The 27,625-nt window shown below is 37.9% G+C and overlaps 2 protein-coding genes across 2 annotated transcripts in view; one reads left to right on the plus strand and one right to left on the minus strand.

The window, feature by feature from the left end:
• Positions 1 to 27,625, plus strand: part of CLEC12A (C-type lectin domain family 12 member A) — a 124,699-nt gene that overhangs the window by 86,077 nt on the left and 10,997 nt on the right. The gene's annotated exons all lie outside the window — the stretch shown is intronic.
• CLEC1B (C-type lectin domain family 1 member B) lies at positions 1,639 to 10,431 on the minus strand. Its single transcript, XM_032159596.2, has 8 exons — positions 10,295 to 10,431; positions 9,202 to 9,439; positions 7,570 to 7,834; positions 6,821 to 6,919; positions 5,705 to 5,824; positions 5,390 to 5,544; positions 3,692 to 3,798; positions 1,639 to 1,851 (listed from the first exon to the last, which is right to left on the minus strand). Exons 3-8 carry the CDS (start codon positions 7,631 to 7,633, stop codon positions 1,707 to 1,709), a joined length of 690 nt encoding a protein of 229 aa, XP_032015487.1. The 5' UTR covers positions 7,634 to 7,834; positions 9,202 to 9,439; positions 10,295 to 10,431; the 3' UTR covers positions 1,639 to 1,706.

The following is a 27,625-nucleotide window of genomic DNA, read 5'->3' on the forward strand; positions in this document are numbered from 1 at the left end:
GGCTGCATAGCATTCCATGGTGTATATGTGCCACATTTTCTTAATCCAGTCTATCATTGTTGGACATTTGGGTTGGTTCCAAGACTTTGCCATGGTGAATAGTGCCGCAATAAACATACATGTGCATGTGTCTTTATAGCAGCATGATTTATAATCCTTTGGGTATATACCCAGTAATGGGATGGCTGGGTCAAATGGTATTTCTAGTTCTAGATCCCTAAGGAATCGCCACACTGACTTCCACAATGGTTGAACTAGTTTACAGTCCCACCAACAGTGTAAAAGTGTTCCTATTTCTCCACATCCTCATCTGATCAATACTTTATATAATTATATTAAATGAGCTTCACAATTAACTTATGAGCAAGGTAACATTATTAAACCCATTTCAAGGTGAGAAAATAGAGTTTTAAAGACACTAAATTACTTATCCAAAGCCAGATAGAGAGTAAGTTCTAATGTAGTGATATTTCTCTAACTGTATTAAAGACTACTTGTATAAGAATTGTGTCATGATGCTGGTAAAAACCCAGGTCTCTGTGTCTCCTCAGTCTTCCCACTGAGTACCGTCAAGCATTTGAGTTTCCTATTTGGTTTCTCTATGTTTTAACCAACACTTCCGTTGAGATGTTTGAGAATCATGTTCATAAATTGTAGCCACTAGTTAAAAAAGGTAAGCTGTGGGAAAGAAATGCAATTTTTGCCTATTATCCTGTGAAAGGGTGTGTCTTTCCACATATTCTGTAAATACTTCCTGAGTTACTCAGCAAAAGTAAAGAACTGTTAGCAAAATGCTAATTAAAGCATTTTTACTTGTCCTTCTGTCTAGTAGCCTCTGAAACTTGTTAAACCTCGCGAGTTTTCTTGCAAACTTTCTTTTCCTTCTCTAGCACAGAAAATTACTACTGTTGAATCTAACCAGAGGTAGACTGGGAATAGTAGTTCTTTTTGTGTAATGTTTTAATGATTGAGGCATTTTTCTCATGAATTATCTTATACAAAGAGAAACAAATATCTCTCTGTTTTGTGAGCCAGGGTCTCGGCTTGGTGCTGGTAATAGAATAGTGAATGGGGAAGTCATGGTATTCGCTTTCATGGAGTTTCTGGTACAGTTAACACTCTAAAGTTCTATTTTAGGTTTTAGAACTGTGAGGTATAAAAGATGGGTGTTATTATTCTTATTTTAAATATGAGAAAAGGGAAGTTAAAAAGGCTATGAAACTGGTTCATGATTGTAATTTAGTTAATTGACATCTAAATTATTTTGCTGATTCTAAGTTTAATATTCTTTTTACTATCTTACACTGCCTTTCAAACTTAGATATTTTGGACAGATTTCAAACATAGATATTTTGCACAACTTATATTGATTAAGCCCTAACCTATATTGGCCTGATTTTGATTTTATATGTGTATATCTGAAGATGCATTAAATCATACTATGTTCAGGTAATTAGAAATGAAGGACAAGAAGAAAGAAAATTAAAGGAAAACAGAACAATTGGGAAGCAAATGATAAACTCACGTGATGGCTACTGTATATTCAAAGAAGGTACTAGGTAATTCTGATAGGAAAGATAATATTAAAAATAACTCCAATGAGAACAAAGGGAGAAATAAGCAATTTTCAGCTACTGATGCATTCGTACATATCTTTTATTGTACAATAAAGCCCTTATCTGTGTTATCCTGTCCACCTCTTTGCATTAAGGTAGTTGGTCCACCTTGGTCATGCCAGCCTTCCTCTCACACATTAAATAATGTTTGTTCTCACAGAAGGTAGGGTACATTTTCCCATTACGAAAATAAGCACAATTCATATTTCCTTTTCCACCTTCCAAAAGCTCAAACCTGTGAATGGGAAAGTTAGAATAAATTCCTTTGAAAACTAAGCAAACAATCAGTAATCAGACTCTGTGTATAGTAGTTTGATGCACCAAATAGAGACTGAGGAAAATAGGAAAAAAAAAAAAGAGATTCTCATTGTTGAGAAAGTTCCACCCTGCTTGGCAGTACAAGGTATGTATACTTGAAAAGCCCAATATCAATTTGATGTAGCACAAAATTAAGAGCAAGGGAACACTAGGTACAATAGGAGCCCTGAAGAAGTGATGGAGATGGCTCCAAAATAACGGGAAAATGCATTATCTAGAAGATCAGACTTTAGTTCGGTATTGATGGAAGGTCAGGACTTAGATGAACTGACAGGAGATGGAAGAGCCCTACAGGACAAGTAGCTGCACTAGATGGGAATACGCTCATGGAAAAGTGAGTTGATTCAGTAGTTTTGAAATCAGGATTTATGTTACAAGATAAATCATCTAGGATAGCAGGCTGTATTGTAATTGTCTGTTAAGTTATATTTATTTATTTCTAAACTGCTTATAATGAGAGGACAAGGAATATATACTTATTAGTTTATTTGGAAAATATCTGCAGAACTATGTGGCAAAGTTGCTCTATGTGCTGAGGATACACTGGTAAAGAAAGACAAGCAAGCTAATGTCTTTCTTGTTGGGGAACTTTCATTTAAGTGGGGCGATACCAGTAAGAAGCCCACAAAAAATAGATGAGAAAAATTCAGACAGTGGTAAGAGTTACAAAGAAACAAAACAGTAGTGGACCGTATGGATGTGGGTTTAAGGGAGGCTAATTTAGTTTTGATAGAGTTAGCCTCATTGAAGAAGTGATGTTTAAACAGAGACTTGAGTCTCTGTGAGGAGATGTCATGGAGTTGTGGAGGCAGAGCATTCTAGAAGAAGAAAATAGCAAGAAAAAAGCCTTAAGGTAACAAAACGAGTTTGATTTGTTGGAAGAATGGAAAGAACACTAATTTGCCTGCAATATTGTGAATGAGGCAGCAAGCAATAGGAGATAAAGCCCAAGGTGTGTGAAGAGGTTTGCTTGTAGTTGTAGTATCCTAAGATCCTACCTATAGTAAATACTTAATAAATATTTGTTTAAAATTTAATAATTTGAGTAATGATCAGATTATATAAGTTTTGGTTATCAGTTTAAATTTTAATTGAAGAGAGACTGCAGTTTTGATATACGGGATGAACAAAAGAGACTAGAGATTGGAAAGCCATATAGGAAGCAGCTCAACTCTTAATGCAATTAATCCCTTTGCCTGGATTGTTTGTAGAAGGACAAAGCTTCATTAATGGACACTGGAATTATCTTTTGAGATACAATGTATCCAATTCTTGGACACTCCTAGAATAGAAGAGTAGGCAAAACAATACTGAAAACTCAAAAGGACTCTCAAGGTAACAACTTTCAACTGTAAAATAATGATAATGAAATTTTGTTTTAAAAATATGTGAAGATAATCAGAGCAAGCAAAACACAAAAACACACAGACAGTGCACGCACGCACACACACACACGCACACACACACACGCACACACATACATGCACACAGCGTTTCATGGTAAAGTTGAATATAAAAATGAATGGGAATAATATCAGAGATAAAGGTGGACTGTGGCTTAGACAAAGAGCAAAATAATGGGAGAGAGTAGAAAGAAGAATTGTCTTATGACCAGTGCTCTCTTGTTTGAATTAGCGGGTAAGTGACCCAGCTGCTGCTTATACAACCCATAGCAGTGACTTGGACTGAGAGAAAAAGGAATCTCAAGAAAAAGAGTTTCTAGTACTGCCTCTTATTCTAAGTGTCCAGTGACTTACATATTTTCTGAGAGAACCGAGCCATCCTCCCACTTCCAGACCTCATTAGACTTCTGGCGAGATAATCCGACCCAACGAATTAAACTAGTCCTGGCTTTGATGTATTCCTATTGTAAACATAAATAAACACAATGGTCAGAATCCCTCCACAGCTCTTGGTATGATAGACAAAGCTTCATGATAAGACATTGGACAAAAAATGTTGGATTACATGTCTATATTAGTATTAATGGATTACATTTGATGTTTGAAATTATACCAATTTGACTTGTCTGAGAACTTAAAAAAACTTGTAGGACACAGGTAAAATTGTACACAAAATAGCTGATATTCTAATCTTCCTTTGTGTTTATAACATATATTTAGATCTTCAATCAGTTGAGGATTATACTGCCAAATAGAATACCAAATATGATTCAAAGGAATAAATGTAAGTAGAGAAAGGAAACACAAAGAAATACATTATTGATGAGCTGTATATTCCTTAGAGTTAAAGCTCTACCTGCTTTGGTTATTGCTCAGCTTGCCTACAAAATCTTACACATAGAAGTATTAACTTGTTTCAGTTAATTGGATAAAGGCATTTATGATGTCTTTCTCAAAAGGATTTATAAATAATGTACATCTACCTTTCCCTATTTACTTTCTTCTAATTAGCAATTATCACTATCTACTAAACTATATACTATATCATTTGTTTTGTTTCTTGGCTGTTGCTTTAACTAGAATATACTCTTGTTGAGGTTAAGCATTTTTCTTTCGGTCTTATTAACTGCACAGGTCCAAATTCTGGAATAGTTTCAGCACATAGTTGCTGAATTAATGAAAGAATAAGTGAATCAATCAATCTATGGGTAACAAAATTATGTGAAGGCCAAATGCTTATATATTCTCCGACTTCCTGGAATAACAAGTGATAATGCATTCTTGGTAAATAAAAAATGACTTGAGCTTCTTGACAGATATGTGAGACTCAAAATGGCATTCCACAGGAGATATTGTGTGAAAGTCACATGTGACTGTTTATTTCTTAAAGCTTGAGCCACTGGGAACCATTCTATTATATCCTAATATTTTCTTTAAAATATATCAATATTATTACTTCCCAATAAGAACTGACAGATAAATTCTACCTGAAATCCAACTATACAATTTCTTTTTCTGAAAAAGTTGCATGACTACTTTTAGTTATAAATCTTCAACCTGGCATCTGCCTAGACTAATACAAATTCAGAATATGCATATATGTCTCAAATTATCTATATAAGAGAGCTGAGATTTTAGAAAACTATCTTATTTTGCTGGAGTGGAAAGAAAAGCTAATTTATTTAACTGGATATCTTCCGTATGCGTCTTGAGTCCACAGAAACAGTAAGTGGACAGCACAGCAAGTTAGAACAACAGAGGACACAAATCAATATGAACATTACTGGGCTGACTCTTCATGTGTGACACACTGAGGCCTGAGGTGTCAGGAAGGGACAAGTCAATTTGACTGATCAACTCTAGCAAGGTTGTAGCATATTATGATTGGATTGAATATTTGGGTTCTGTAATTCTTACTAGGTTTCATAAGGGTCTTAGATTAGTACAAACTGAAAAATGTTAAGAAAAATGTAAAAAACAAAAAAGGTCAAGTGTTACATTTGAGGTTTCTCTCCCTTGCCTCCAAAATATTTGACATAAGAATCTTCTTACCACAATATTCTGGTTGTCAATCTTCAGGAGGGTAGCATTCATGTCAGTGCAGTACTGCTTACTCTCTTGCCATGTTAAGTTGTGCTTGAAGAACCCATAGCAGCTATCTCCATAATATCTCCAGTTAGTGTCACAGGGGCTGCATTTATGACCTTCTGGAGAAACCAAGCACAGGAATGGTGTATTTTTTGTAAATTGGGCTTACATTTTCTCCACACTCAATGTTTTCTGCGGATCTCAAGACTCCCTTCAGTTGCCATCAGAGAAATGCTCCAGGGATTGGAGAGATGAAGAGGTTAAAAAAACAATACTTACTGAAAGTACCTTTTAATTCTGATTGTTTTATTACATATTGGCAGAAGCGCTTTGCTAATTGTTGCAGAGTTCCTGTGCGATTTTCATTCTCATCTTGTAGGTAATTGTGCTGCATGACAGCTAGGTTTAAAAAGTAAATAGTAATAATTTGTAATTAGAACCATAGAAATGATGCAAAGATCTGCCACTGAATTTTCATTTCATTAACATTGCCAATATATGAAGAGTTTACTAGATACACATGATTAAATGAATGTTGAAAAGTGTGAAGGGGCTATAAAGAACAAATTAACAAATACACAGAACTGACACCTAAGGGTTAATAAGTGAACTATTTGAAGGAGACAATCACAAATAAAAAATCCCAACATCAATAACATCCCCAGAGCCTGTATTCATTTGCTTGAATACAAGCTTCTCAGCTGAGTTATAGAGGTGAATGACCTCTTATTTTTTGTTCTTTCTGTGATGCCAAACTATTCATTCATTTAAAAGTGCATACTGATTTCTTGTTATGCTTAAAGTACTTGTGATATTCAGGTAAATAATAAAGAAATACAAGAGGATAAATGTTAGATTCTGACATCTTTTAAAAAAATCAACAAATAAGCAACAACTACAAAGACTACAATGTGCTATTGGAGGGCCGTGAGAATTACAGAAAGAAGAAATGCACAAATAATTTAGTAAACAAAATGAGAAACAGAAAATTTTAGGTAGAGAGAATAGAATGAGAAAAATTTCAGACAAGAGAATATGGAATTTATATATGAAATTGAAAAACTCCAGCTTGGCTGGTTCTTAGGATATGCAAGATAGGAAAAGGGACAAAAAAGTTTTTAAAGATAGTTTGGATCCACACTGAGGAGGGTCTTAAAGGCCAGTAGTACATTCTTAAAAATAACCTTTAATTAATTAAAATCTTAAAATCTTATTTTAATCACAAGGAAACGGTCAGCGTTCTCCTTTATTGAGATTCTCTTGGCAACTATCTGTAGGACAATTGGAGAAGTGACAAATAGACAAATAGTGACCACTGAGAAGCTTAGTGGGATATGCCATGACCCTTCAGTATTACCTTCCTCCAATCAAATTTCTGGCAGAGTCAACACTTACACCAAATCCCCAGAGCCACCAGCCCGACAGCCATCCCCACGCACAGGATCAGCAGAATCAAAGCGATCACACGCCACCAGGAGGAGGACGCAGGGCCAACTGTAGGCATACAATAAAGACATAAAGGAGCAGCCAGTATAGGTTAGCCATGGGGAAGGCTCACCCCTGCCCCTGCCCCTGCCTTCTCAGGGTCCTCCAAGTAATAGAAAGAGCTTTGCTGGCAGATCTCACCTGTGTTCTCCTGATGATCATCAACAATAGGCATGGCCCACCCCCATACCACACATCCATCCTCATCCCCAATGGACTTTACCTCTCCAAGCTAAAATATTACTTGCTCTTAAGGCCTGGTGTGTTTGTCTTTTTTGTTTTGTTTTGTTTTGTTTTATGCCCACCCATGCCACAAATAATTGCTTTAATAAACAGCAAATGAAGAATCACACTCATTTGCTCACATATAGAAAATGAAGTTTCCAAACACTCTCTTCCCTTATCCCCTTGACTTCTATGCCCTCGAGCATTAAACGTTCAGTACCTTAATGCAATTTTCCCTGCACGTATATTGGATGTTTGTAATCTAAATAGGTCTGTATGAGCTTATGAAAACACTACTCAAATGCTTTAGAGCATTAACATCATTCAAGAAAAAGAAATTAAACTATATATACTATCAATAGTAGAAAAAGAAAAAATTGAATCAACTCATTTTTTAAATTAATTTCCAAATTATTGGCTCTGAGCATTCTTACCGGAGACGAGAGCTGGTTTCCGAGTTTTAATATTTAAGATGATGTATCCATCTTCATCCTGCATGGCTTCCCGAGTACTGCAACTGAGCTCAGAGTTCAATGACTTTGCAAAATGTAGTTTCCAACTCTTACAATTTCAGTATCTGTCAGTGTATGATCTTCCTGTCTCCAGTAGGGTAGAACCATGTGAGATGGGACACATTTGTTTTTCTTTGCTCATTGTTTTCCAGGAAGCTTTTTCATAGCTGCTCAGAGATACATGGACCTTGAACAGAAAAACACAAAAATAATAATAACTTGTGGTAAAGGAGTAGATAAGGTATTTGCTTCCTGCTTTTTTTTTTTATCTTCAACACTAAATAAAGGGACATTCCATCATGTGTATCCTTTCTAAGAACAAAGGTTCATGCTTTATCTTAGCCCTAGCTTAGTCTAAATTATATTGCTCAAATGAGAGATTTCTGATGAACATTCATGGATAGCTCACCAGCAGATATGTAGTTTATCTCATTGTGAGAAGCAAGTCTAATATAATTGGATCTGATAGGGGCTAAATTAGCTGTTTCATAGTCTTGTGTTGAAAGAGATCATTCCCGATTATGACCTAGAATTTACACAACTTCTTGCATATTTCATACATCTCTTTTTTAAATTAAAGGATACACATGAGGCATGCCTGATATTGCTTAGATTTAGGTATTGAAGGAAAAGTACCAAATCAAGTAAAATAATACAGAGTTGGTGACTTGCTGCATTGTTCTTTAGTAGTGTTTGTGCTTTAAAGTGAGTTTCCTGGAATGGAAGAATTTTGATCTGATGAAATCACTTCATTTCAAGTACAGCGGTGCTTAGATGAATATTTAAGACTGAATGGTTCCTAGCACCCTTTCATCACAATATAATATGTATTGCACACATTTAACTTTATGAAATGGGCTTTTTCATTATTTTAGCTTGCATTGAAAGTAGTTATAAGAACAGCCATACAAAGCTAGCTGATGCATTTATTATAGGAATATTGGGGAAGATGTTGTCTATTTTGCCATAGAGTAGCTCTTACATAGTTTTATGGCAGATTTTTATTTTTGTTAAATTGCCATGACTAGCAAAGCTTTAAGTAGTAGGCATTTACCTTATAAATATTTTGAATTCTATTTTTCTTTAATTAGCAGAGTGTTAGTTAGACTTTTCAATATAGTGATTATGTGGGCTGTAGTAGCAGATATTTTGTTTATTAACATGCCCTTTGGCATAGCCCGTAGATTTTTTTTCTCCCCTGCTATCTCCTTCACTCTGAATTTCTTGTCAATTCACTTAAAATTATCTTTCATTCTAAATTTCTTCCTCTATACTCTTCAAATTATTTTGAGAATGAGGTGAAGAATAAACATAACACACATAAAAGACATTCCCTAATTTTGGACAGCCAAACTTAGTATGATTCAAATATTTTTACCAAAACTAATTCTTAATTAAAAAAAAACACACTTGAAATAAATGCCAAATTTTAAGAAAGGACTAAAAATTTAAAAAAACATTAGATCCCAACACCATTTTTGTTGCTGAGTTTGTCATCTCAGTTAAAATATTCAGGGATTCCCAACCATATGCTGGGTAAATTCAGTCACTTACCATTCATCTACCACTGCTTCTGTTCTCATAACTTCTGTTTCAACCAAAAGGGACTTTTCACTCTCCCATCACTAATCCTCAGGCTTTTCTGGAAGATTGGGGTTGGAATGGGGTTTGATCCTCCTTCTCTTCCTTCCTTTCTACATCTACTCATCAGCAAGTCCTGAGGCTATTCTGTCGCAATAATCCCTCTCTTTCAGGTTCTTTTGGTCACTGCCTTACTTTAGTGTTTTGTTACCTAAAATATACAGAAACACTAAAAAATAATTGAATAAATAACTGTGACAAAGTAACAGAGAGAAAAGAAAATGTGTGGAGGTTATAGTATAAATAACACTTTTCCAATAAAGCTTTACCCTGTTGTCTTCGATACCAAACAGGTACATATGAAAATGTAATTTGTTACATTAAATCAGATATGTAAAGGTAAGATCCAAGGACATTGAGACAATTTTTTAATTATTGCAAACATTTTTTGTTTATTAACAAAAACTTTAAGATGGTATTAAAGATAACGATTAGATTGCTTTGTTGAGGTTTCCACATTCTCTAGGTCTTGAGCAGCTGATTTCCTTATAAAACGTGTCCCATTTATTTTTGTAAACCACCAGGAATGTGCCAGGATTAGTTCTTCATCCTTTAATGCTTAGAACTGTATATTTAATGCCTAAAGTGCGTTAACACTCCGCCTTTGAAGATACTCCTTTCCTGTATCTCAGGCTCTGGACTTCCCATTGCTTCATTCCTCTTTCTCATTGTAATTTAACCTTGCTTTTTGGATCTTTGATCATTCCAGCCACAGTCTGAGAGTCTTATATCTTATCTGTGTTCCACAAAATATACGTTTTCCTTTCTGTGTATCCCCCTTACATGACTTTGTGGTGTTAGAAGCAAGCTGAGTGAAGACAGAGACTTTCAGGGTCAAAGGAACTAGCCCTTGATAACATTGAGTTCTAATTTTGCTCCCTCCCCACATTCTATAAATGTAAGTTGAGTAACTCAGCAAAAATTAAGCAGAGAACTGCAGGAAAGAGAGATAGAGATCACAAATGCTTCTTTTTCTTTTTCCAAATCCAGAGTCTTTGCTAGTTACCTTTTAATCACCCTCCAAGGCCTGTTATTAGCTTATTTTATTTCTGCTTCAATATTTTAACCCTGCTTGAATATCTTATTCTCTTCTTTTCTTCACTAAGGAAACTATATACAGCTATACAAAATCTTTTTTTTTTTGAGACAGAGTCTCGCTCTGTCGCCCGGGCTGGAGTGCAGTGGCGTGATCTTGGCTCACTGCAAGCTCCACCTCCCGGGTTCACGCCATTCTCCTGCTTCAGCCTCCCGAGTAGCTGGGACTACAGGTGCCCGCCACCACGCCTGGCTAATTTTTTTGTATTTTTAGTAGAGACGGGGTTTCACCGTGTTAGCCAGGATGATCTCGATCTCCTGACCTCATGATCAGCCTGCCTCGGCCTCCCCAAGTGCTGGGATTACAGGCGTGAGCCACTGCACCTGGCAATTTGAGGAACTTTTTAATCATCATACTTGTAAAAAGTAGTACCATTTACCCGATTTCTAAATTCTTTCCACTACATTATGATGTCTTTCATAGACTCCATTATCTATGTTTATGGCTGAAGAATGAGTTAAAGACACTAATAACAATGACAAGGAGAACGTGCAGTAAGAATGAAAATTAGTGGAATACATAACACTGTGGTTGAGACTGATCAATATACAGGGATGGCCAGTGGATGTGTAAAAGAGAAAGACAAGAGTTGACCACTGTGGGTGTCACAATAATGATTCCAGACAGAAACAGAAGGAAGTGAGTATTTTGCAACTGGTGATAGCTATTCAGAGACTTTTTAACATATACCACTTTTAAACTAAAGCTGTTTGCCTTTGACTTACCAGGCTTTCCACAAATACTAAATACTGTTTAATTTGGAAATGGTAGGATTTCCTGTCATAGAAAAGTATAATTAATATTTTCTCCTTCATTTACAGAAAGCTTAAACATGTGGATTTCAAAGTGAAATGAGCTTTTTTTTAAAGCTAATAAACTAAACAATTAATAACTATCAGACCAAAATTACAGCAGAGCATTTGTTACAAACAGTAGGGAAACTGAAGGAAAAAATGTGTCAGTCTGCAGTCATACGGCAAAGTTGATCAGGCATATGTATACAAAACATATGTAAGTAAAAAGTTAAATAATAAATAACAATCAATTGGAGTAAGATTTACATTAATATTTGAAGAAAAGGTAAATATTGACTATGAGGAGAATGGAGAAGGCAATGTTTTCCAGGCAGGGCAAACATCTGAATAAAGGTCAGGAAGTTCGAATACATGTACTTCTTGTAAGAAGCGATACCAGACGTCAGGCATGCTAGCTCACTCCTGTAATCCCAACACGTTGGGAGGCTGAGGTAGGAAGATCACTTGAGCTCAGGAGTTTGAGACCAGCCTGGGCAACATGCTGAAACCCTTCTTCTACCAAAAAAAAAAAAAAATACAAAAATTAGCTGGGTGTGGTGGTGTGTGCCTGTAGTCCCAGCTACTTGTGAGGCTGAGGTGGAAGGTTCACTTGAGCCCAGGAGGCAGAGGTTGCAATGAGCCAAAATTGTGCCATTGCAGTCCAGCCTGGGTGACAGAGCCAGACCATCTCAAAAAGAAATAAAAAATTAAAAATAAGCAGTACCATCTAATCTCATCTAATCCACCCAGTGTGATTGAGGGAAATAGTGTGATTAAGGTGAAATGGGAGAGTTCTGGCCCCCCTTGCAGGGTATGTGACAGGGGTCTGTTTGACTGTCATGAGCTCAAATCCCTTGTGGGAGGGAGAGCATGCAGACGGGCAGGTGCAGGAGCTGGGGTGAGCACTTTGGGCTGTGGCCCCACTGTAGTGTCGAGGGGTGGGTGCCTGGAACCCCACTGTTACAGTGCTCTTTTAGCTCTGCCATCTGCAGACAACTTAAGTGTTAACCAGCTCAGTGCCTCCTTGGCCTTTTCTCAAGGGCAGAGGGCCAGTGTGACAGCTTTCTGTATTCCAAGCTCTTGTCCAGCATCCCAGAAGAAACGGGTCACACATGAATGCAAAGGATGAATGTGGGGGTTTTACTGAGTTGTGGATGTGGCTCCTAGTGGGATGAATGGGGAGCTGGAAGGTGGATGAAGTGGGAAGGTGATCTTCCTCTGGAGTTCGGCCAGCCAACGGCCAAACTACTCTCTGACCACTCCGAGCCAAACTCCTCTTGACGTTCAGAAGTTCCTCTTCTTCTCTCTTTCTCTGTCATGTCATTCCACCTTTCATCTGCTTGTCTTCTCATCTCCTCGTCTGCTCATCTGAACTGGAGCCTGGAGTTCAGGGTTTATATGGGTACAGAGTAGGGGGCATGGCAGGCCAAAAGGCAACTTTTTGGGGCATGAAAACAGGAATGTCTGTCCCCATTTTGGGCTGCCAGTCTCCTGGCTTGAGGGTGGGGCATGTGCCAGGGAACCACTCTCTTATTTTTATATATAATATATATATATATTTTTTATTATACTTCAAGTTCTAGGGTACATATGCACAACGTGCAGGTTTGTTACATATGTATAAATGTGCCATGTTGGTGTGCTGCACCCATTAACTCGTCATTTACATTAGGTGTATCTCCTAATGCTATCCCTCCCCCCTCCCCCCACCCCACGACAGGCCCCGGTGTGTGGTAGGAACCACCGGCTTCTACCCAGTATTTCCTTGTCTCTTGTCTGTATCGAAGGGAAAGTGAAATGATCTAGTATATTTGAATTAAGGATTCACAGAATGTTAAGTATATCTACTATTGTACTTTCCAATTAAAATTACTACAAAACTTCATGGCAGGGACTATTAATTAATCATTTATTTGAACATATGTTTATTGATCACTGCAGATGTCCAAGGCACAATTCTATTTTCTGGGGACCAACGGTTAATGAATCATACAAGCATTTAGCTTATATTATAGTAGAGGGTGGTCAGCACAGATAGTAAAGAAACATAGAAAGCAAAGATCAAGATAATTGTATATTATGGAAAGTGTTATGAATGAAGAAAAGTGATATAATCGAGTTCTTCTGGACAGGCTCGAGCAGACCCTGGTTGTGCTAATGAGGATTGGTTTGTTGAAGCTTCACTGTCAGTGCTTGGGCAATGTCCCAGGTTTCTTCCATTTTTAATATAATCCAGAATAATCCAAACTTACTTCTACGATGACAGCTGCCATTTATTGCTCTTTCTATATGCTTTTATCCGTTATATTTGTGGCAGGAATTAAACTTATGACAGATTTACTATTAAGAAAAATAAAGCACAGAGGTTCAGTAACTTGCCGAAAGCCACAGGGCAAAGTAAGTGTTGCTCCAGGATTTGAATCAATTCGTCTGTCTTCATAGTGCTTCATTTTAATTGGGATATTTTATTATGCTGGTCAGGTATAGTCACCTGATTGGGTAAATATATTAATACATTTCAGAATGAATTCCATCCTATATCCATCCTCTGTCTCCTCCTTGTGGCCATTTATTTTCCTTCTGCTTTTAGTTTATTTTTGTTTCCTTTAAGTCTTTGATACCTCTGGCTTTCATCTTCACTTTTCCTTATTTCTTTTTTGTAAATAGTTCTGAATTAATTGTCATTCTTGCCATTCTCTGGGTACTTTCCCATCTAAATCCCACTTTAAAAGTGTCCTCTGAAATAGGCATGAAATGTGAGAACAGGAAGAACAGAGTGAGAATGAATCCTTCTGTCATGTTAACTCAATGTTTCTTTTAAGGTCTTCTAAATCAATAATACTTCCACATTTAATAACTGTGTTTCCATATTTTCCAAGGTGAACAATATTTTCTGACAGGTTTAATTCATGTGAGAGCAGCAAGAAATGTCAAAGGTGATTCCAAGTTTTTATCAGAGAAACTGTACGTATGGAGTGTACATTTATTAAGATGAAGAAACACATTGGGAAAAAGTACCCATTTTTTGATATGTTAAGTTAGAAAATCCTATAATATATCAAAGTGAATATGCCAAGAATCCAGTCAGATATGTGGTCCTGTAGATCAAGCACTGGTATGGAGATAACAATTTTTGGACATTATCAATGTATGGCTGTTATCTCAAGTCATGAATCTATAAGAAATTAATTCCCATTCTGGCCATTCTCTGGGTACTATCCAATTTAGTTCATTCCAGGGTAAGTTTTTCTTTAAAAAAAATAAAAGAAGACCAAGAATTGAACTCTAGGACACAACAACATCTTAAATTAATGTAAAGAAGAATCAGTTAGTTAATCTAAGGGACGATTGGGTTGTGAGTGAAGCGAAAGGAAAACCAAGAGGATGGTGTCCTAGGGAACAAAGTATTTTGGAGAAGAAAGTTTGTTATGAAAAGTGAATAATCAGTTATTTAAAATTCTGTTTATACGATGTGTAAGATGAATCGTGAGAACTAGCCATTTGATGTGTTTATATTGAGGTAATGTTGACTTTAGCAGGAGTGTTTTTGAAATAGTGAAGGAAAGGCCGGGCGCAGTGGCTCACGCCTGTAATCCCAGCATTTGGGGCGGCCGAGGCGGGCAGATCACGAGGTCAGGAAATCGAGACCATCCTGGCTAACACGGTGAAACCCCGTCTCTACTAAAAACACAAAAAATTAGCCGGGCGTGGTGGCGGGCGCCTGTAGTCCCAGCTACTCGGAGAGGCTGAGGCAGGAGAATGGCGTGAACCTGGGAGGCGGAGCCTGCAGTGAGCCGAGATAGCGCCACTGCACTCCAGCCTGGGGGACAGAGCAAGACTCCGTCTCAAAAAAATAATAATAAAATTTAAAAAATAAAAAAAAATTTTAAAAAGAAAGAATAAAAATAAAAAAATAAAAAATAAAAGAAATAGTGAAGGAAACAGCCTAATTAGAATAGGTTTGGGAAGATCATAGAGAAAATTTTGAATCCATTTGTTGTTAAGAAAATTAGAGAAATGGAGTGATCATGTGTATGGTGTTATGGTGAACAAAAGATGGCTTTTGCTTATTTTAATATAGGAGATATTATATCGTCTTGGGAAGTGAACATAAGTGAACAAGTAGACATTAAAAATGGAAAAATTGATAGTGTCAGAAAGAAAAAAGAAGGAAAATTACAAGCTTGAAATCTTTAAGGAGACAGGTGGATGGATTTTAATGTACAGATGGAGATTGATCTTAGATGAGGTAGTACAATTTAACCACTGTTGAAAAGAATACCACCTTATAGACTGATGTAGATGTTTTGGTATATTCGACTAGTGAAACAGAGAAAACTTCTTTCTGAATTTTTTTTTTCTTAAGATAATGTTAATGGAAAAGCCAGGTTATCCATTTAGTTTGTAGAAAGAGAAGACAGAAAGAAATTTGAGAGTTTGAGAAAGAAAAAGAGATTGGGAATAATCTTTTAGGAGATTCGCAGAACAGATTGATTAGTAAGAGTGCTGAGAAGTTACATTTCAAAAACATAAGATAAAACCAGTTAATATGGTCACATTCAGCTACTTGAATGTATGCACAGAGCAGGTAGGGTTGGATTTAAGCAAGCTGCATTTTCTAGATGCTTATGATGAATGAAGAGGTAAGCAAGGAAGTTGTAGCTGTGGGTAAGAAAATGATTTTTATAATTGGCCCTGGTAAGTGGTGCATGCTAGGTATAATAGGCAATGAGACATGAGGGATTGACAACAATGAAAAGGTGGCATGGTCAGTGAAGTTGCTATCTCAGTGGGCATTGAAATACTGTAGAGTGTAGAATCTGCAGAAAGAGTGGGCTGGAAAGATAGGGGGTGGAGGTCAGAGAGTGAAATATCTGAAACAGATCATGGAGGAGTTTCTCATATTGGAAATGAAATTGTCCGCACTCTAGTGCAATGCTGTTCAATAGCCATGTTGCTGATAATGGAAATGTTATTTACCTGCACTTTCCAATTGCGTAGCCAATGTCACCTGTGGCTGTTAAGTACCTGAAGTATGACTAGTGTGACCTAGGAAATAAATTTTAAATTTTATTTAATTTTAATTAATTTACATTTAAATAGCAATTATATGCCTAGTGATTACTACAGTGAATAGCATAGCTCTAAACTAGGATCATCTAGTGGGTGACTGATTTTTGTGTGTGAGCAACTGATTTCTGAGTGTGGGTAAGGTTACTGGAGGCAAATTCAAGAACTGAGAGCCCATAGTACTGGAATTGTCACCTACCTGAAGGTCGAAATCACTGATGATAATCCTGATAGGAGTAGAGGTCAGTAAGATTTAAGACAGTTGAAAAAATAATGAAGAAATAAGGAGAATTTGGTAAATGACTGCAACAAAGTGAGTTTTTCAATAGTGTAGCTGATAAAATAAGCTACAGAGATGCTGTTTTTAAGGGAGAAAAGTATATACAGAAATGTCTAAATTAATACGATAATACACTAATAACAATAGACGATATAGCTTTTTGGATCATAATAATAGAAAGTATGTGATAAGTGTTATCAATCTTCTTTCTCTTAGAAATAATTAGGAATCTGGTGACATTCTTCATCATTGTTCAAGCTAAGCATCATTTCATGGATAGTGAGAAGTTAATACTTTGTTAGGAAACTTTAAGGTATGTGAAAGAACTAAGGAAATGAGGATGAAAACCCAGTTTCTGCAAAATCTGGTGAAAGTTATGAGAGGTGAGGCCAGCTGGCCTTCCTGGATAGAGTGGGGACTCAGGGACCTTTCCTGTCTTACAAGAGGATTGTAAAATACACCAATCAGCAGCCACGTAAAACGCACCAATCAGCAGCCACGTAAAACGCACCAATCAGCAGCATTCTAAAAGTAGCCAATTGCAGTGAGGATTAAAGAAAGGTCAGTCTGATAGGACAGAAAGGGAACACGGAAGGGGACAGTAAGGGAATAAAAGCTGGCCACCCCAGCCAGCAGCAGCAACCCGCCTGGGACCCGTTCCACGCTGTGGAAGCTTTGTCATTTTGCTCTTCACAATCAACCTTGCTACCACTCAGTCTTTGGGTCCGTGCCATCTTTAAGAGCTGTAACGCTCACCGCAAAGGTCCGTGGCTTCATTCTGGAAGTCAGCGAGACCAGGAACCCACCGGCAGGAACCAACTCTGGACGTGGACCAGAGCAGAGATAGAAAACCACTCTTAATTTCTTATTTTTGTAATCATCTATTTCAACTGGTCCTTATGTCAATGGTCTCTGCCTTTTCTTAATTCACCTAGAATAGTAAACATAAGCATAGATTTATTATTTATTTCAATATTTTTGATAGTGGAGTTTTATTGATATATAACTTAGAGCCTCCAAACATTTTTTTGATTATTTCATCAATTTGAAAAAAACAAAAACAAAAAACATGAACAAGCAACATATGTAATTTAGGTGTTTAGAGATCATGCACAATGTTCCGAATGCGAAAGTTTTTACATTGCCTTTCTGCACCTGCTTCACACCTGTGGGGCTCGACACCTTTGACTAAGATAATCTCCACACAGACATGAACCTCGGAAGTTTTAGATCACTCCCCAGTCATCTGAAACCACAAAACTCATACCAAATCCTTCCCCTAAGTACAGTTATCTAATCTTCTGCCTCTCCCCAAAGGAAAGCTTTAGAGGAGATTCCTTAATTTCATCACTCATATATAGCGCTCTTCCCCATATTTTCCTGGGTTCTGTATTGACTACATATTGCTGCTGTGACAAATTACCACAAAAGTATTATCTTAAGGCTCTGCAGATTAAAAGTCTGATATGAGTCTCATTGGGCTAAAATCAAGGCTGTCGTCAGGGATGTATTTCTTTCTAAAGGCTCTGTGGGAAACACTGTTTCCTTATTACCTTTCCATCATCTAGCCCAAATGCATTGGCTCCTGTCTCCCTTCCTCCCTCTTCAGCTAGCAATATTGCATGTCCCTGAGCGTTCTTTTCTTTGTTTTGGTCACACCATTCTCTGACCACATCTAAGAAATATTCTCCCTTTTTACTCATGTAATTAAATTGCATCTACCCAGATAATCCAGGGTAATTTTCTCATCTCAAGGTCTGTAACCTTCAAATCTTACAGCATCTCTGTAGCTTATTTTATCAGTTACACTATTAAAAAACCATAATGGTATCTGAAATGTCCCTTTTGCCATGGTGAGCCACCGTATTTAGAGGTTCTGAGGATTAGAACATGGGCATCCTTGGGGGCTATTACTCCACCTCCTGCAGATCCTTAACAACAACTTACTTTGTTATATAAATTAGTAAGTTTAATGAAAAGTTATGGTGGGATTAGAAGTAGATTCAATTCTTTAAGGTGTATGTAAATCCTATGGCTATAAATCCTATGACCAGCTACATGTGCAACATGTTGTTTTTCTCCTGTTCTTCCAGATAATAGAACACTGTTTATGCAAATTGTCAACTCTTTATTGCTCATGTTATGTTGAAATTAATAATATCACAGTGAGAATGCTTTGCGCAGTGAGTTTAGTTCAGTTTTACTGGATGCGTCTTTTCAGAGCATTTTTAGACCTAAGCGAGAGAAAATAGAGGTTGGTTATTTTATTAAGTTTTTAAAAAATGTAAATAAACAGAAGTTTAAAGAGGCTTCAAGTCCTAAAGACACTCCAGAGATCCCCGTTATCCAGTAGTTGTATGGATATCCAATTATTCCAGCACTGTTTGTGGCTATGGTTGTCCCACACAGCATCATCTGATTTTGTAGTCCAGAAATACAGCATGCTTCCTACAAGAGTTCTGCTACCCTGCAGGAATGACTGAAAAACAAACTAAAATCAAAAACACCTTACCATGTGCCGGTCTCTTTCTCTCTAGAATCGGCCTGTTTTTTCACTTTCACTCCCCTGAAACTTCAGCTAGTTATTTTTTTTAAATCTTGCCCTGTGTATTCCTTGCCGTCTGCAGGATTATCCCAGGGTGGTTGTTCTGTTAGGAACTTTCCCAACCGTGCCAGCAGAGGGCACTCCCATTCATACTCATGTTAAGTCGCTAAGTAGCTATCAATTTCTTCACCATGCCCCATTACCAACACCATCTCTCTCTCTCTCTCTCTCTCTCACACACACACACACACACACACACACACACACACACACACACACACCACACACACACACACACACACACACACACACACACACACACACACACACGTTTGAATTTTCTATAATAGCAGCCAGGCGTGTGGCACAGCTCTTTCTGTCTTAATGTGTGTCTCTGCTTAATATCTAATGTGGCTGAGAATAAACTAGAGCCAACGTCTCCAGGCAGATTAGCTAGCCTTAGATAGATGTAAAGAAGACAATCTGACTCTTTGCTGAAACATTCAGAGCAGCCTCTACCCCGAGGATCATGGGAATTCCCTCATGTTCCTCCTGCTCTGCCTCCAAGCACCCCTTCTTTGCTGCACAGCAAGAAACAGTTGTGACAGAGCAGACAGTTTGAGATCTGTAACATTCTAATGAGAATATTTCTAAGGAGAATATTTGACTTTTCTCACTTTCTCTGCAGAGAAACAAATTGTCATTCTTCTCTTACAGAGGGGCAGTAGAGTGTGTCTGGGTCAGCTGTGTGACTGTATCAAAGCTCCCAGCCTTGAAAAAGACATGCTGTTCCCAGGCCTCAAGATACTGAAACACTAATTAGATAAAGTAGTGTTTTCTTCTACAATGTCTAAAGAAGTGACCTACGCGACACTCACATTTCAGGATTCTGCTGGAGCAAGGAATAACCGAGATGGAGATAACCTGAGAAAAAGAGGTGGGAGTTCAGAGAACACCAGCCGTGTCCTTGGGGGAGTGGACAGGTGTTAAATGCTTTGAGGTGCCAGCTTTAATCATGGCGTTAAAGACAGTGTGCTGTGAAATCTCCAAAATGGGGACAAATAGTTGTGGAGTGTATTAGAAGAGTGAGTGTTCCCAAGGTTGAAGTGAAAATATGTGGCTTTCAGGACCTCTTTAAAATTGTGTGATATCACTATGTTTCAGGAAGCTCTGTGTTTTAGTGAAAAATTCTGACTGCACATGCCAGAAATTGAGCTTGGGGAATTAGAGATTTCTTTTTATGAACATAATCCTTGATATTTATACCTTGTTAGAGATGCCAGGAGGATATTCTTTCAGAAACCAGATTGCAGGCTTCTAAAATAGAGAAGGTAGAGGACATTTTTCTTTGAGATGATGTAAGTTACTTAAGAGAAAACTAGAAGATGAGTGAGTGGATTAGAAATGCCTACCTACCTGCCTGCCTGTCTGCCTGTCTTCCTTCCTTCCTTCCTTCCTTCCTTCCTTCCCTCCATCCCTCCATCCCCTCTTCCTTCCTTCCTTCCTTCCTTCCTTCCTTCCTTCCTTCCTTCCTTCCATTCTTCCATTTCTTTCTGTCCCTTTCTCCTTCTCTCCTCTCTCTCCCTTTCTCTTTTTCCCCATCTCAGTGTCTCTCTCTCTCTCTCTCCTTCTCTCCCTCTCCCTCTCTTTCTCTCTCCTCTTTCCCTCTCTCCCTCTCTCTCTATCTCGGATCACTTGGTAAACACCAAGACAAAAACCTGCCAAAAGAAAAAGGAATAGCTAACCACAATTTTCTAAGAACTTGACACACATCAGGGAAGAGATTGTGCCACCTTATAAGAGTCACACTTTCCTGAGAATCTGACACAGTCAGAGGATTATGCCATCTTCCCACACTCATAGTTGGATGTGCCATGTGATAACCCCAGCCAGGAAGGAGATAACTGAGACACAAAGTTCTGTAGAAGACAAAAGCAGAACATAAGTCAAATCCTCCATGATGCTGCCTCCTGGAGCTGACTTGACCGTGATGAAATGTATCAGAAATTGACAATATTCCATGACACCACCATGGTTTCTGTGCTGTGGATGGACATTGGAAAAAAATGCACAAGTTAGAAAGTTGTTTTCTTATGCTGCCTTTTCCTCTGCCTCCAAACTCTATTAAATCCAATATAAATAAAAGTCCCATTAAATGTTTACTTTTTAAAGCTTCTTCCCAGAATCAGTTGTAAATTCTCTTCTTTCAGTATACTTTTCATTTACCTAGACTGAAAATTTGATTCCCTCGTGAAATGTGCTCTCCTAAAACTTTCCAGAGTATTGCATTTGATTGTCAGAATTGTCAGAAGGCAGGTGAGTTGTTGTGTAAACCTTAACTTTATACAATAACAATGTATCCACCTTAGAACAATTATAAATTCAAGATACAATGTATTTTTTAAATTATTCTCTTGTTTTATATTTTATTTTCTTCTTCTTGTACACCATTATTTCCTTAGATTCTCTTTTCCAAAATAATGTGTTAGATTTGGAATTCAATAATGAAAGACAAAAATAAGTACTTAAATGAGGAAGTATATATTTCCTCTGTCTCTTTTACTGGTTATCCTATTCAATATACAAAACCAGGCCGTGTGATCTAAATCAAGTTTCTTATCCTCTAAAGCCTAGGTTTCATATCTAAAAATTAGGAATGATATTACCAGACTTGTAGGGCTGTTGTTTGCACACAAAGGAAGAATTAAATGTGACCATTTATAGACTTGCCTGAGAGCATAGTATTTTATTATTAGGTACTCAATAATTTTTTTTAGCTTATCCTTACCTTCTCACCTCACCTCTGTAAATTTTAACAAAAGACAGGATACCTACATACTTACCAGTTCCTTATTCTCTATGTTGAGTAAGGTAGAAATTTTAGAGATCCTCTAAAAATTTTTATCCTTGCTGTCTTGCCATGTTATGGATTCCTGAATTATTTTATATTAACTGGTCTTTTGCTCCATTGCCACCTTTCAGGACAGGGCTTACATCCATTATCTGAAAAGCCAGAGGTGTATATTAATTATCTTGATTTCTTTATATTAAATATGGACCATTTAATGCAATGTTTGAGTTAGTCTTGCAAATATCTCATTTCCTCCCATGTTCACAATAGTGAAAATATGAAAGCAACCTAAATGCTCATTTCATTGATGAACAAGTGGATAAACATTGTGTGTGTGTGTGTGTGTGTGTGTATATATATATATACACATACAAGAAAAAACTTTCCGCAAGAACCTCCATGTCCTCATCTAGAATTTAATTTTTTACCTCACACACCTCTTTTTTTTTTTTTTTTTTTTTTAACTTCCACTTGACACCTTTCTGGGGTAATAGGTATGTTGTACCTGAATTCCACTCTCCCTCAAAATATCTGTCTCAAATTTGTATATACATTAGTAGTTATCAATCAGGAAAGTCTCCCCCAACCCATTCAATAGGCCCTGCCTCAAAATTTGAAAAGTTTAAAAAATTCAGAGCCTTGCTTATGTACATGGGTGTACATTTTTGCAGACAAAAATCCCCTGTGCCCTATCTACTCATCAATCTTCCCCCTTCCTATCTATCTTCCTCTTCCCCTGAATCATTGGTCATAACTGATCTCTTTGTTTTCTTTGTCTTGGCTTTTCTCGAATGTCGTATAGCTAGGATAATATGATAGCTTTTAATATTGGCTTCTTTCACGTAGTAACATGCATTTAAGATTCCTCCATGTTTTTCATAGCTTGACAACATTTCATTTTATTGTCGAATGATATTCCATTGTACGAATGTACCACAGTTTGTTTATCCACTCATCTTTTGAAAGACATCATAATTACTTCTAATGTTTGGCAATTATGCATAAAGCTCCAGTGAAAATGTGTGTGCCAGTTTTTGTGTGTGTTGGGAGCAAGGCCCCCAAAATCCGGCCATAAACTGGCCCCAAAACTGGCCATAAACAAAATCTCTGCAGCACTGTAACATGTTCACGATGGCCAGAACGCCCATGCTGGAAGGTTGTGGGTTTACGGGAATGAGGGCAAGGAACACCTGGCCCGCCCAGGGTGGAAAAGCACTTAAAGGCATTCTTAAGCCACAAACAATACCATGGGCAATTTATGCCTTAAGGGCATGTTCCCGCTGCAGTTAACTAGCCCAACCTATTGCTTTAATTCGGCCCATCCCTTTGTTTCCCATAAGGGATACTTTTAGTTAATCTAATATCTATAGAAACAATGCTAATGACTGGCTTGCTGTTAATAAATACGTGGGTAAATCTCTGTTCGGGGCTCTCAGCTGTGAAGGCTGTGAGACCCCTGATTTCCCACTTCACACCTCTATATTTCTGTGTGTGTCTTTAATTCCTCTAGCACCGCTGGGTTAGGGTCTCCCTGACTGAGCTGGTCTCGGCAGTGTGTACAGGTTTCCCACTTTCTATGGTTCCTAGATTGTATGTTAATACTATACTTAGCTCTATAAGAAACTGTCAAGTTTCCCAGGCCCCCGAGAGCGCAGGCTGCAGAGATGGTGTGGTCCAGCGCCCCGGAGCGGAGCGCGGCAGCAGCTCATCCAGCAGCTCCCACCCCCACACCTGGAAGGGGCGGAGCTCATCCAGCAGCTCCCACCCCCACAACCTGGAAGGGGCGGAGCTCATCCAGCAGCTCCCACACCCACAACCTGGAAGGGGCGGGGCTCCCGCTTGTACCTGGCTGTGGCAATCTGTGGCGAAGTTGAAATGCTTTTCTGCTAGACTGGCAACAAGTTTTGACTCTTCTCAAATAACTTGCAAGCTCTTGTGAAGCACAATGGCCTACCTTCCTGAAGAAAACATACTCTAAGGCCCACAGATGATTAAACCCAGCAATTTATGTGACAACAGCATTTTTATTTTTCTTATCAAGATCTGGGTATTTGAGCCACACAATGGTAAAGATTCCCAAGTTAGCCAAGATCTAAATGATTCAAACTGATGAGACTCTCTGCAGAAGAGGTAAGAACCACTGGCAGTAGGGTGGAAGGTATGTCATTACAGATGATGTTGACAGAGAAGGTAATCTGAACCTACTTTATAAGAAAGGCATGATTAAAGGAGAAAGGGGAAAGGGCATTCAAGTTAGGAAAGATTCTGAACAAATGTAAAATAATATGAAGGTGTGAGCTGATATATTTGAGAAATAATGAATGATATGTGGGAGTATGTATCATCTGCAGAGAAGGATGAGGGAAGATGCAAGTGGAGGTGAAGGCTGGAGCTGCTGCTGGAAAGACCTAAGTGTATTTCAAAGGCCTGATGCTGCAGGCAGTAAAGAGCCTCTGAAAATCAGGCAGCTTCCTTACTTTTGCTCCTACTGATCCCTCAGTCTAAAATGTGCTCTGCACTTTCTCTTTAGAGATAGAGAGAGGGAAAGGGAGTCAAACACGACATAGAGATAGAGAGAGGGAAAGGGAGTCAAACACGACACCTCCAGGAGGCCCTCTCTGGTTATTTCTTACTCTTCTGTTGATTTCCTTTAATCTGTGAAGTGTCTTCTAACTCGTAGCCTGAGGCTTTACTGACTCTGCTGACTCATTGTCTGGTGCTACTGACTGTGCTAATGGTCTTCGATCTTGTGTCAGTGCCCCCACCATTTTGGGAAGGAATTGGCTTTAGTTTCTACTCAGATTGAAATTTTATTTAGAAACGGGAGTAGCAAGGCCAGGTGCAGTTAGTTACACCTGTAATCCCAGCACTTTAGAAGGCCAAATCACAATGGTGGAATGTCATCAGTTAAGGCTATTTTTACTTCTTTTGTAGATCTTCAGTTACTTCAGGCCATGTGGATGTATACGTGCAAGTCACAGGGGATGCAATGGCTTGGCTTGGGCTCAGAGGCCTGACAGCCAGGAGGTTGAGAAATGGGAGTAGCAACCAATGTCAGTAGAAGAAACAGCATATAATAACAGGATGTGATAAACCTCAAGAAAAGTTATGCACAAATTACTATGGCAGCAGGAACGAGTGGGCTGCCTGATGCTGTTAGTGAAGCCTCTGAGGGCTGGGAAGGATTGGCAGGGTTACAGGACACAAACAAATGCTACAAATAACATTCCAAGTAGAAGGGGAAGTGAGGGTAGGGAAAGAAATGCAGACAAGGCTGAGCCTTGTTTGGAGAGCTAAGAAGTTCAGTGTGGCAGATGCTCAATGTCATACCTTAGGAGGGAATTGCAAATTAAAACAACAATGAGAAACCACTGTATACTATTTGAATGACTAAAATCCAAAATACTCACAACATCCAGTGCTGGCAAGGATGTGGAGCAACAGGAGCATTCATTCACCGCTGGTGAGAGTTAAAAAGGCATAGCCACTTTGGAAGACAGTGTGGCAGTTTCTTACAGAGCTAAGTATAATATTAACATACAATCTAGCAACCATAGATGCAGGACAAGAACTCTGGCAAAGATGCCACAGCCACAAAGGTTTCTGAACAGAAAATCGACATCCCAAAGATCCCGTAATATTATCTATGATCAATCTCCATCTGTATATTAAAATCCATCCACCCACCTCCTTAGGGATTTTTTTTTTTTGAGACGGAGTCTCGTTTTTATGCAGTATTTGAAATCCTTTGTTATTATTTCAGCAATGTTCACAGCATGTTCACCAGGAGTAATGTTTGTCTCAAGAAACCATTTTATTTGCTCATCCATAAGAAGCAGCTGCTCATCTGTTCAAGCTTCCTCGTGAGATTGTGTCAATTCAGCCACATCTTCAGGCCCCACTTCCAGTTCTAATTCTCTTGCTATTTCTAGCACATCTGCAGTTACTTCCACCACTGAAGTCTTGAACCCCTAAAAGTTATCCATGAGGGTTGGAATCAACTTCTTCCAAGCGCCTGTTAATGCTGATGCTTTGACTCCTTGCATGAATCACAAATCTTCTCAATGACATCTAGAACAGGAAATCCTTTCCAGGTGGTTTTCAATGTACTTTGCTCTGATATATCCGAAGAATCACTTTCCGTGGCAGTGATAGCCTTATGAAATTTATTTCTTAAAGAATAAGACTTGAAAGTCAAAATTACTCCTTGATCCATTGGTTGCAGAAATGGAGGCTGTGTTAGCAGGAAGGAAAACGTTAATATCCTGGTACATCTTCATCGGAGCCCTAGAGTGAATAGAGGCATTGTCAATGAGCAGTAATATTTTGAGTAAAAAAAAGCTTTTTTTCTGAGCAGTAGTTCTCAACAGTGAGCTTAAACTGCTCAGTAAACAATGCTATAAACAAATGTGCTGTCATCCAGACTTTGTTGTTTTATTTATAGAGAATAGGCAGGGTATATTTAGGATAATTCTTAAGGTCTCTAGGGCTTTTGAAATGATAAATGACTATTGGCTTTAACTTAAAGTCACCAGCTGCATTAGCCCCTAACAATAGTCAGCTTGTCTTTTGAAGCTTTCAAGCCTGCCATTGACTTTTCCTCTCTAGCTATAAAAGTCCTAGATGTCATCTTTCCAATACAAAGCTGTTTCATCTACACTAAAAATCTGTTGTTTAATGTAGCAACCTTCAATTATCTTAGCTTTATTTTCTGGATAACATTCTCCAGTTTCTAAATCAATATTTGCTGCTTCATCTTTCATTTTTTTTGTTAGAGATGGGTTCTTTCCTTAAACCTCATGGTCCAACCTCTGCTAGCTTCCAATTTTTCTTCTACAACTTCCTCACCTCTCTCACTCATCATAGAATTGAAAAGAGTTAGGGCTTTGCTCTGAATTAGGCTTTGGCCTAAGAGAATGTTATAATTGGCTTGATCTTCTATCTAGACCACTAAACTTTCTCCATATTAGCAATAAGGTTATCTTGCTTTCTTATTATTTGTATGTTCACTGGAGCAGCACTTTTAATTTCCTTCTAGAATGTTTCCTTTACATTCACAACTTGGCTAGCTGTTTTACATAATAAGCCTAGCTTTTGGTTTATCTTTGCTGTTGACATGTCTTCCTCACTAAACTTAATCATTTTTAACTTTTGATTTAAAGTGAGAGAAATGCAACTCTTTCCCTCAACTCTTACAGGCCTTTCTAGCATTATTAATTGACCTATTTTTAATATTGTTAGGTCTCGGGGAATATAAGGAGGCTCAAGGAAAAGGTACAGAGATGATGGAACAGCCAGTTGGTGGAACAGTCAGAACATACACAGTATTTATTGATATTTATCAATTAAGTTAACCATCTTATATGGGTATATAGTTCACGGTGGGTCCCCCAATCAATTATGACAGTAATATCAAAGATCACCATTAACAGGTAATAATAATGAAAAGTTTTGAAATATTATGAGAATTACCAATATGTGACACAGAGGAATAAAGTAACCATATGTTGTTGGAAAAAATGGCACCGATAGGATTGCTTGACACAAAGTTGCCACAAATCTTCACTTTTTAAAAAATGCAATATCTGCAAAGTGCAATAATGCAAAGCTCAATAAAACAAGATATGCCTGTACTCTATACTAACGATAGTGCCTATTTCATTGAGCTATTGGTAATGATCAAAATAATTCATGTATAAGT

Source organism: Hylobates moloch, unplaced genomic scaffold, assembly GCF_009828535.3.
Source record: "Hylobates moloch isolate HMO894 unplaced genomic scaffold, HMol_V3 SCAFFOLD_8, whole genome shotgun sequence".
In the NCBI taxonomy this organism is placed as follows: Eukaryota; Metazoa; Chordata; class Mammalia; order Primates; family Hylobatidae; genus Hylobates; species Hylobates moloch.

Coding starts and splice junctions, on each gene's coding strand:
- CLEC1B (XM_032159596.2), bottom strand. CDS start 7,633: ATGCAGGATGAAGATGGATACATCATCTTAAATATTAAAACTCGGAAA. Junction 6,920..7,569: donor GAAACCAGCTCTCGTCTCCG/GTAAGAATGCTC, acceptor GTATGCCTACAG/TTGGCCCTGCGTCCTCCTCC. Junction 5,825..6,820: donor GGTGGCTCTGGGGATTTGGT/GTAAGTGTTGAC, acceptor TTTTAAACCTAG/CTGTCATGCAGCACAATTAC.